At 41.0% G+C, this 11,567-nt stretch overlaps 1 protein-coding gene across 3 annotated transcripts in view; it reads left to right on the top strand.

Moving 5' to 3' along the window:
• The first annotated feature begins 240 nt into the window (after positions 1-240).
• Positions 241-11,567, top strand: part of MED14 (mediator complex subunit 14) — a 75,672-nt gene continuing 64,345 nt past the window's right edge. For all 3 annotated transcript variants that reach the window (XM_082609531.1, XM_082609530.1, XM_082609532.1), the window contains exons 1-3: positions 241-806; positions 5,383-5,409; positions 9,253-9,358. In XM_082609531.1, the coding sequence (XP_082465657.1) occupies positions 592-806; positions 5,383-5,409; positions 9,253-9,358 (348 nt within the window). In that variant the 5' untranslated portion in view covers positions 241-591. The remainder of the gene's footprint in view (positions 807-5,382; positions 5,410-9,252; positions 9,359-11,567) is intronic.

Raw genomic sequence — 11,567 nt, 5'->3', positions numbered from 1 at the left:
AATCCCGGAGGGCGGAGAGAGCAAGGGCGGGGCAACTGCTGACGTTCGCACCGGCCCCGCCCTCACACCCACTTCCGGCGGCGCGCGGCCCCCGCTTCCGCTTTTCCCGCCAGCGCGCCGGCCCCGCCCTACTCCCACGCGCCCCCCAGCGTCCGGGCGCCCGACAGCCGGGAGAAAAGGCACAGGTTGCTGTCGGAAGTCCCCCTTTGGCTCCCTTTCCGTACTGCCTAACAACTTCCGCTTTGGGCCGTCAACATGGACGCTGCGGCTGCCTGGTGGAACTGCCTCTGATCGGTTGCGGGGGCGCAGCTTCTCTGCGGCGCCCACCCCGCTTCCCCGCCCTCCCCCCTCCCCTCTCCCCCTTCCCCCCCGCCCCTTGCTCCAGTCCCTGCAGCCGGCGGGCTTGTCGTTACATGGGGGCGGGCCTCCGCGGCCGGCGCACGGCTTCCTGTTCAGAGGCGGCCTGGCGGTAGTAGGCGGCGGCGGCGGCGACTCCGCCCGCGCCCACTTCGGCGCGGTGATCGAGTGCCCGGGAGGGAGGCTCGAGAGCCGCATTTTGTGCCGCTGCGCCAAGCCCGACCCTGCGCCGCCATGGCCCCAGTGCAGCTGGAGAACCACCAGCTGGTCCCGCCCGGAGGCGGCGGCGGGGGCAGCGGCGGCCCCGCGTCAGCCCCGGCGCCTCCTCCTCCGGGAGCCGCCGTGGCGGCGGCCGCTGCGGCGGCGGCAAGCCCTGGCTACCGGCTAAGCACCCTCATCGAATTTCTGCTGCACCGGGCCTACTCGGAGCTCATGGTGCTGACTGACCTGTAAGTGCCGCGAAATCCACGCCTGCTCCCCAGCCCCCCCTTCCCGCCCAGCCGGCTGAGAGGTTCGCACCTCCTTCTCCCCAAAAGGCTGCTGCTTTCTCTTCTTTGCTGGGCTTCTTAGTCTAGAATTTTTGAACTCTTGGGGCCCAGCGGAGGTGGAGGAGAAGCTTTGCATTTGGGGTCTTTCTGGAGATGAAGCAGCCGAGACTTGTGAATTATGCACGTTGTTAAGACTTTCCCTGAAAAGCCAGTCTTTGGAATTTTTGCTCGATTTGCCAGCTGAACCCTATTGATTTCTTGGTTGGAAGCTTTCTAGCCCAGACCCCAAGATTACGGTTTAGGAATACATACTATTCGAGTTACCAAAAAAAAAAAAAAAAATCCCAAAGGTGAGAAATTGTTTTACAGCTTCTTACGGTACATTTTAAATGTAGGTTGTAATTACTCCTGACAAAGTTTGAACTCAGGAGATGTATTGTGTATAAAATAATGCAAAATTTTGGATTCCAAGTTTGTTTTTCTGGAACGTTTGAGACTGAAGTCTTCACGCATTTAATGTAAGTAAAGATTTTTTTGTAACTAGCCTGCTGTTATTGTCTCTTGGGGTATGAACGGAGTTTATAGATCACCGAGTTACCGGGTGAAATGCCTTGGGACATGATTAGGGTGTTAATCTCTTCAGAATAGGATCAGAATACACTGTAAAGATTTTCAGGTGTGTGAAGAAAAGAAACTAAAATTTAGGGGTATATATACTTGAATTACTGTTTTACATTTTTAAATTCATGTTCAGAAAAAGTAAGAATTACTAGTTTTCGTCTAGATTCGTTTTTATCTTTTATCTATTGGTAGGCTCCAGATCAGTGTATTCAGTTGAAATACATGAGTATGTAGGTATCAGGCTGTGCAGTGTCACAGTAATTTGTTGCTAGAGACTGTTAATTTTTTTTTTTTTTTTGCAGATGATTTAAAGAATTAGAATAGGCTCCACTTATTCCTGTAAAACATCATTCTGAGAATTTTGATATACTGTACTTTACAGAAAGAAGCCTCCCCCCCCACGCCCGTGTAATGAGAAACTTAAATAGCTGTCGTGATGAGGGATTATTGTGGTAATGTACTTCTCTGCACCATTAGTTGTTGGATTTCATAAGAATTTGAGTATCCATGAGAAAATATCATGTACCCGTCCTATGTAGAGCTATGGGAAACTGTTGAAAACTGCCGCTCTCAGTGGTTGTGTAATTTGTATAATTTGTTTTTCCATAGGGCATTTGTAGAACTTCTTTGAATTGTGTTGTTGTTACTGTTTTAGGACTTAGTTATAAAAAGAGAAACATTTATTTTATTGCTGTAGAATAAGTATATAGTTCAATATTTCATCCTATACCCTTTATAGGTTGATGATTCCCATACTTATTTCTCCAGCACAGGCGTCTCCACTGAGCTGCAGACTCTGTATCCAGGTGCCTATGTTTAAGTGCCTAATGGGCATTTCAGTGGACCAAGTCCAGAACCAAACTCCTGATTCCATTCGATCCCCCCAAAACTTCCCTATCTCACTAAATAGTACCTCCATTCTTCCTCTTGATGCTTTTAGGCCAGAAATTTTGGAGTAATTCTTGGCTCCTCTTTCTTCCAATCCCACCCTCAGTACATTAGCAAGTCTTGTCATCTCTGACTTCAGAATCTGACCACTTTTCAACGTTTCCATCAAGTGTTAATCCTTTGCTCGTGTTACCGCAGTAGTCTGCTAACTGGGGCCTCTGTTGCTACCCTTGCCCCTCTACGGTTTTTCCTCCATAAAATAGCCAGGATGATCCTTTTTTTTTTTTTTTTTTTTTTTTTTTGCGGGACGCGGGCCTCTCACTGTTGTGGCCTCTCCCGTTGCGGAGCACAGGCTCCGGACGCGCAGGCTCAGCGGCCATGGCTCACGGGCCCAGCCGCTCCGTGGCATGTGGGATCTTCCCGGACCGGGGCATGAACCCGTGTCCCCTGCATCGGCAGGTGGACTCTCAACCACTGTGCCACCAGGGAAGCCCCAGGATGATCCTTTTAAAACTTATTTGCTCACAACTTTCCCGTGGTTCCCCATCTCACTTAGAGTAAAAACTTTTTATAGTCACCTATATAGAGAGTGACCATAAAATTTATGGTCTGAGTCAGGACACTTTTGAGCATGAAGGGTGGTGCTATTAATAGCAATGGCAGAACGACAGGCATAAACCGGGACTATCTTGAGCAAACCAAGACTGTGGTCTACCTTTAATATCCTACATGATGTGTCTTCTCTCCCTTGCCTCTTTAACTTCAATTTCTAATACTCTCCTTGCTTCTTCTGTTTCAGCCACCGCTATTCTTATTGATCTTTCTTGATAGGGTCAGGCACACTCCACCTTAGAGCCTTTGCTCTTCTCGCAGAAATCTGTGTGGCTTGCTTTCACATTTCCTTTAGGTCTTTGTTCAGATGCAACTTATCAGAATGACTTGGTGATCACCCATGAGAAGTACTCTGCCCGTCAACCTATCATTCTTACTCACTGCTTTGTTTTTCTACAGCACTTATTGTTTGTTGTCTGTCTCCTCCTCACTGGAAGTTCTATGAGGACAGGGATTTTGAGTTGTTTGCTACCTTCCCCAGGGCTTAGAACAATAACTGTTCTAAGTCAGGGCACCTGTCATTGTAGACCTGGAGAATTTAAGGGGAAAATTCACTGTTGCTCTTGATACATAGATACATAAAATAACTTTTTTCTCTTTTGATTTGTGGTAACCAAAATTGGTTTAGGAATATACCTTGGAAGTTCCTAAATCATGTATTTTTCCTTGTTCCAGGTAAAAACTGCCAGGATTAATGTATTAATATAAAACCGGTGTTCAAGGTATACTCTGAGTCTTATTTCTGCCACATTTGATGCTTGTCTGTTGACTATTGAAAGTAAAACAGGTGGTTTGTTTTTGGCCCCAGATTTCTATTTTTTTTTCCTTTTGCTTGTTCATTTCCTCCCCCGACTCATGTAATACATGCTTTCATTTTAGAGTTTACATTCTGCTGTGATTTTTTAGAGACTTAGGTTCTTCCTTTTAAAAACCTCTTTTAATTAAAATCAGAAAATGGTAGCATCTCAGTCATGTAAACTTGTCTTAAAACGCTTTGGTGTAAACAAGGTTTCTGTGACTTCTTCCAAATATTTGCCCTTTAGGGTTGGTTTTTGCCCCAAGTGGTGGATTTGTCATCCATAAAGGAATTTTAAATAGATTAGGAGGAATTGGGGGAAGGGATGTAGGCAGCAAAGCCTATCCTTTGTCCCTGAAATGACACCACCTCTGGCAAGAGATGATCCTTTTAGGGTCTCTGGGGGGTGTGTGGCTAGAACAATGATTCCTATTCTTTCTACCCCCAAAGGCTCTACTGTTCTGTTTTTCTCCCTCTCTCACATACAAGCATCCATGGTTCTCATTCTCTCCCTCTCCTGAGGACAGGGGAGTCTTCTCAAGGAGTGTTTTCCGGATCTTTCACAGGTATAGGAACTTCCCAGTAGCTGCTTTTACTTGCAGTCTTATAATAAGGCCTTAATTTTTGCTTCATCCTCTGATCTCCTGGCCCTTCTAGCTCCTACCTAGTTTCTTGTATCACTTGGATCATAACTTGAGCTTCCATCCCGTTGTCTACCCGAAGAATTGTAGGTAACTCTAAGTCAGAGCTCATTTTAATAGTTTCCCTTCCTTGTACCTCGAATCTCTGGCGGTGGTTTTAGTTTTTCTGCACCTGTGGCATGTCGGTGGGGAAGAGGGTCTGAGCGGCTCATCGTGTATTCTTCAAGAGCCTATTAGATGTAGGGGAGGCTTTAGAGTTCAGGCTGTTGAATCTTGGACCATAGGATAGAGGTTTACAGAATGTGGTGATTCGGGAAGCAAATCAGGACCTTTCTAAGCATCGGTGGATGTGAGAGTGTTAAATGGTATAATTTCGGGGAAAATGGTGACATTGGTTGCTGGCTTTTGTACTGGAGAACTAGCGAAAAAGAGATCAAAATCTCACTGGAGCCGTTTAAAAGTAATCATTTGCATCTAACCAAGCAACATCATAATTACTGTACATCCCTTGGCTGACGCTGGCCCTTTTGTGTGCCTAGCTTCTAGTTTTGCCCACCGTAACAAAACATGGAGGGATTAGTGCTTGGAAGCAAGGTTCCATTGAATATGGGGAGGCTGGCAACTAAGTAGTACCTTGCATCCATGATCATTTTGGTCTTAAAAGAATATTTTCTCTGACTCTCTATGATGTAATGTGCTAAGGTAAGACTTGGTCTTTTTAAATGTTTGAGGTTCATGCAGTATCTTTTGAAGCACTTGGAATGGAGAGAAATGTTCCTTTGTTAGTTTTTCCTTTGTAACTATACTGCCGGAAACTCATAAAATAAAAAAGAGTAGGGAGCCACACAAGCTTGTAGTGTCTACTTATCCAGTTTTTCTGAAATACTAAGGTATTCAATAAGTCAAAGTAAAGACCATTATCATATTTTGATGAAGGTGTGCATGTATTTAGTCAGTTTCTTTGTTTTTTTCTTCTTAGACTGCCAAGGAAATCTGATGTGGAAAGGTGAGTATGAAAAAAACCTTAAACCTGTGTCTTTGTTGATACATCTATGAGTATGTGTGTGTGTGAGTGAGAGAGAAAGTGGCGGGGCGGGGAGGTACGTGTAGGTATGGGTGGTAGAGCTGTGGACCGGGAACCCAGGCGCGGAGAGCCTAGGGTGACTTCACACCATTTGTTTAAGGAGCCCTGGGAAATCTAATTTCCTCATCCTTGACAATTCTTGGTATGAGGCCAGCTCTGGACCTTCTCTTCTAGAAATCTTTATTGACTCACTGACCAGGTCAAGTGCCTGAGGGGGTAGGAAGATGTAGAAAATAAATGGAGAACTAAATGTAGAACTCTACTAAATGTAGAACTAAATGGAGAAAGCTGAGGAAGAGACTGACTTTAGAAAGTTTGCTGCTAATTTATCATTTGCTGCAATGATGCTATTAGATATCTATGGAGAGTGGACATTTGTCTACTGCTATTGCTGTTTTATAGTTAAGAGAATTTTGATGCAGTTGGAGTTTGGGGCTTAAGACATTACTAAACGCTAGTATGTTTCCATAGTCCAAAGGAACAAGATAAATTAAGGTTTCAAAGAACTCAGGTGATGGAGATTTAAACTGTGGCTACAGTATAGGCTACTTGACTCTATCTTTGGACCTACTTATGCTCCTTGGTTGATCTTTTTTTTAAATACCAAGTCACTAGGGTGGATTTTAGCATTTATTAGTGACTACGTTCCACTCCCTACCCGCAGTGATCTTTCTGAGAGAATTAGACATAGATCAAAAAGCTAGAAGTGGAAGAGACAATTGAAGTATTATGGTTTGGCTGGTCCGTTTTTAAGGAAGGAAATGAAAATCAGGATTTGAACAAAAATAAACAGATGGGACCTAATGAAACTTAAAAGGTTTTGCACAGCAAAGGAAACCATAAACAAGACGAAAAGACAACCCTCAGAATGGGAGAAAATATTTGCAAATGAAGCAACTGGCAAAGGATTAATCTCCAAAATTTACAGGCAGCTCATGCAGCTCAATATCAAAAAAACAAACAACCCAATCAAAAAATAGGCAGAAGAACTAAATAGACATTTCTCCAAAGAAGATATACAGATTGCCAACAAACACATGAAAGAATGCTCAACATCATTAAATCATTAGAGAAATGCAAATCAAAACTACAATGAGGTATCACCTCACACCAGTCAGAATGGCCATCATCAAAAAATCTACAAACAATACATGCTGGAGAGGGTGTGGAGAAAAGGGAACACTCTTGCACTGTTGTTGGGAATGTAAATTGATACAACCACTATGGAGAACAGTATGGAGGTTCCTTAAAAAAGTACAAATAGAACTACCATATGACCCAGCAATCCCACTACTGGGCATATACCCTGAGAAAACCATAATTCAAAAAAAGTCATGTGCCACAATGTTCATTGCAGCTCTATTTACAATAGCCCAGAGATGGAAGCAACCTAAGTGTCCATCGGCAGATGAATGGATAAACAAGATGTGGTACATATATACAATGGCATATTACTCAGCCATAAAAAGAAACGAAATTGAGTTATTTGTCATGAGGTGGATGGACCTAGCATCTGTCATACAGAGTGAAGCAAGTCAGAAAGAGAAAAACAAATACCGTATGCTAACACATATATATGGACTCTAAAAAAAAAAAAAAATGGTTCTGAAGGACCTAGGGGCAGGATAGGAATAAAGACGCAGACCTACTAGAGAATGGACTTGAAGAGACGGGGAGGGGGAAGGTTAAGGTGGGACGAAGTGAGAGAGTGGCATGGACATATATACACTACCAAACGTAAAATAGATAGCTAGTGGGAAGCAGCCACATAGCACAGGGAGATCAGCTCGGTGCTTTGTGACCACCTAGAGGGATGGGATAGGGAGGGTGGGAGACGCAAGAGGGAAGAGATATGGGGATATATATGTATATATATAGCTGGTTCACTTTGTTATAAAGCAGAAACTAACACACCATTGTAAAGCAATTATACTCCAATAAAGATGTTCAAAAAAATATTTGACAGCAGCCAAAAATAAATAAATAAATAAAATACCCACAATGCATTCATTTGGGGGGGGAAAGAAAAGAAAACCAGGATTTCTTCTGTCCACTCTGGGGTAGGAAGGGAAACTGGGCCTTGGAAAACCAACTCATGCTGCCTATCACTTGAGGCAGTGTGGTGTCAAGAAAATACCATATTAAAATAGTTTACAAAGGGGGATGTCTCCTTTCCAGTAGAGGAGCTCCTCTGGCAACGGAATTAGTAATATACAAATATGTTTACTCTGTGAGAGAAGAGACCTCACATCCTCTGTAAGCCGTTGCTAAGTTAGAATGACAGCACTGAGGCTCCTAGCACTGAGGTGACTGCCAGATCTTAGTGTACATTTAACATTTCTGCTGTGTTCCAGTCTTGCCTGTGATGCTCTCTGCTTGTTTTATCTCTAAGGATCCTTCACAGACCCTGGCAAAGAGTCATAATTGTATCAGTGTCCTTGATTCTTCTCTTTCTACTACCAATAATCATATTGAAGGCTGAACCTTAAGGAAGTCTTTCAGGTTGTTTGTGGGCTACGTATGCTCTCAATAGGAGCTAGACTCTGTGGTCTTCAGTTAGGATTATGCTTCAGCAGAAACTTTCATTTTGGTGCATTGCATTGTGGTATTGCTGTTGGTGAGATACAGAGGGGTGGGTTGGATCTACAGGTCGGTGAACAGCTGTAACAAGATTAATATGTCAGAGTCCACTTGGAGGGAGGTTGGTGTCTTGCTGGGGCCTGTCATCAGTCCTGGCCTGTCGAATATTTTTTTGTGTGGTAAGGTAAACCATGAAAGGTATGATTATCAGTTTTGTAGCCGACATGAAGTTGAGAGGTCTAGCTAACACGTTGATTGACAACGTAAAGCTTTTAGTAAAGCTTTTAAGCCTTTATGAGGAGATGATAAAAATACTGATGAGTATGGGGAGAAAAAGCATTGTAGTGGGTATAGCATTAAAAATAGATATGGACAGACCTTCTAGCTTTTATTTTTAGTACTTTGTTATTGAAATTAGTTTGGTAAAGAGTTGCATAGTTAAGCGCTTTTTTTTTTTTTTTTTTTTTTTTGCGGTACGCGGGCCTCTCACTGTTGTGGCCTCTCCCGTTGCGGAGCACAGGCTCCGGACGCGCAGGCTCAGCGGCCATGGCTCACGGGCCCAGCCGCTCCGTGGCACGTGGGATCTTCCCGGACCGGGGCACGAACCCGTGTCCCCTGCATCGGCAGGTGGACTCTCAACCACTGTGCCACCAGGGAAGCCCCATAGTTAAGCTCTTTATTCACTTTTATAAATCATGCTCTTGCAAGATGGGAAATGGGCCCTTGCCTTCGTAGAAATAATACAGCTTCAAGTTTTGGTAAAGAGCTATTTCACTTCCTCTCTCTTACCAGAAAGGTTACTAATTCATAATTCATAATTTCAACTTCAAACCATAATTTGGTCCCCTTTGTGACCCAGTTAACTTCTATATAATAATTTTATATTTGTGAATTTAGTATATTTTAGTAAACAACTTTTATTGCAGTATAAAATTAATTTGAAAATGTGATTCATTGCTTAAGCATTCTATTGGAGATGTTACTCTGAGGTAGAAAATGAAGTATATGCAGGTGGTATACAAAATGTGACAATAATTCATATTTAAATAAATATTTTAGGTGGTTCATTTCATTGTAATGGTTGTAAACAAAGACTGATGCATATTTTATCTCAGATAAAGTAAATTGTGAAATACTCCTTCAAATTTGTTGGTTCATTAAAAGTTGTTTTGTTTTATTTTAAAGGAAAATAGAAATAGTGCAATTTGCTAGCCGGACACGCCAACTCTTTGTTCGATTATTAGCTTTAGTAAAATGGGCTAATAATGCTGGCAAAGTGGAAAAATGTGCGGTGAGTTAAACTTTTGACTTTATTTTTTATAAAATAACTTTTTTGGAATGTTAACTTGTAATAGGCATAGTTTCTAATTTTAGCTCTAACTTATATCTGCTGATATGTTTTGGGATACATTACTTATGTGAGTAATCATTATTTCTGTATGATAATGTATAAGTATATATCTGTAGAAACTTAGTATTTGTTTATGAACACCTACTCAGAAAAAAGAGTAGGCCATATCTGGAGATGTCATTACGCTAGAAGACATTAAATATGAGACTGGACCTAAAGGGGGAAAATGGTTAGCTTACATTAGTATGCTTCCTTAGAGTTCGCAAAGTATTCCCTAAATTTGCCTACTGATTTCTTGACAACCCTTTGAGAATGGCAGAGTCGGTATTCTCTTCTTATTTTACAGATGAGGAAATAAGGTTCCTAGAAGTTAAATGGCTTTTTCAAGGCCACAGAGCTGATGATAGCACTTATCTGTCCCTTTGTTTTTTTATCTGTTCATTCTCCAACCCTTTATTGCACACAGGGCATAAGGCATGGTGAATGGAGACTTGAATAAGGCATAGTCCCTGCCCTCAGGAAGCTCATGGTCTTTTGACTGTTGAGTCATTCTTTTGAATTCAAAGGAGTGACCTGTAGTGAAGTGCACCAAAGATTCTAAAATACGCACCCCCTACCCCCCACAAAAATTTTAAGCTATGTTCAAGAAATGTTAAGGAGGAGAAACATCAGTAGGGATCTTGTGTTAGCCTATTGAGCTCATAACTTGGGGAGGATGATATGATGAGACACAAAATGAGGAGAATGGAGTTCATATTGGAAAGGATAGAGTAATTATAATAAAGTGAATAAAATCTTAAAATAATGAGAGCATTTATTTATCCACCATAATTTATTTTTTGCACCCTGACAAGCTAAGTTGAAATATTTTTATAGTAACTTTACATTTGCAAATCTATTGGGGTTTGCATATTCCATAAAATTTCCCTTTAGAAAGTAATCTACAACACAGTGTGTTTCTGCATATGATTTTCTGACATCTCCCCTCAATTTTAGCCCAGTGCATTTGCTATCCTCAGTTTCACTAGGTTCCCTTATCATTAGAAAGAAAGCTTATGTGAAAATTGCTAAAGTGAAAGGAAAAAAGAGGTTTGAAGAAGTTGAGAATTTAAAATTCTAGAATAATATATTTTTTGAAAGTTAAAAGAAGACACATTTCTAGCCACAGATCTTTTGTCTCTAGGAGTAAGCTGGTATCATCCTTTTATATAACATTGATCAAAGGGGGAGGATATTTTGTACCATATATTGAATTTTCTTTATGGGGGAAAAGTCATTTTATTCATGTTGTCATCATTCAAAGGATAGTTTTTATTATAAATATTAATAAACAGGCTTATTCCAAGCTTATTTACCAGAAAGTTTACAACTCATTTCATTGTTTTGCAAATTTAGGCACCAAGTCTAATGAATCTATTTTGGCCAAAATGAAGAAGCATGGTATAGTATTTCTGAGAAGCCTAAGGTTTCTTTTCAGTAATTAGTTAATTTGAGGTAATCTTTTCCTAAAGATATTCAGACTTTCAGTGAAGAGTTAAGTATTACTGAGGTATATAAAATCCGAGTATTCAATTTTTCAAATCTAGTTTTAAATCCCTAATTATACCATGGGTATTTAAATTACCTGTTTGATACTACTGAGCTGTATGTCGTTAAAATAATATCAAGCAAAATCCAAAACTCTTGGTTTTCATATTGAGCCATATTGTATTTATCTTTCATTAATTCATGGTATAATATTTTCCTATTAGTTTTTTGAATTGGCTGTTCCAGTAAGTCACATTCTGAATAAAGTCTCATATTGAACTTTATACATAAAGTTTTGGTATTTTTGTTTTGTGAATGTAGATACAGAGATGTGTTTTTGTCAGGGATAAAGTCCATCAACTGGAGAATTAGAGGATTATTCACGTTTTGACACTTGTGTTCTCAACCTAATGATTATTTAACTAGACTCATTAGAGGTTCTTAATAGATAATGATCTTTAGCCATGCCAGACATATAAAGTGTTTAGCTGAGTGTATAAATACACAGTTTATAGAACTCTAACTAATGGTAAAGCAGTCTGGATAATGTTTTAGCTAAGAAAAAGAAAAAATATCTGTCTCCTCCTTGAGCTTTTTTAAAAGCAATTTTGAGATATAATTC

Source organism: Mesoplodon mirus (genome assembly GCF_964341445.2).
Source record: "Mesoplodon mirus genome assembly, chromosome: X".
In the NCBI taxonomy this organism is placed as follows: Eukaryota; Metazoa; Chordata; class Mammalia; order Artiodactyla; family Ziphiidae; genus Mesoplodon; species Mesoplodon mirus.
Note: the sequence above shows the minus strand (reverse complement) of the source record. Positions and strands in the feature narration are given on the sequence as shown.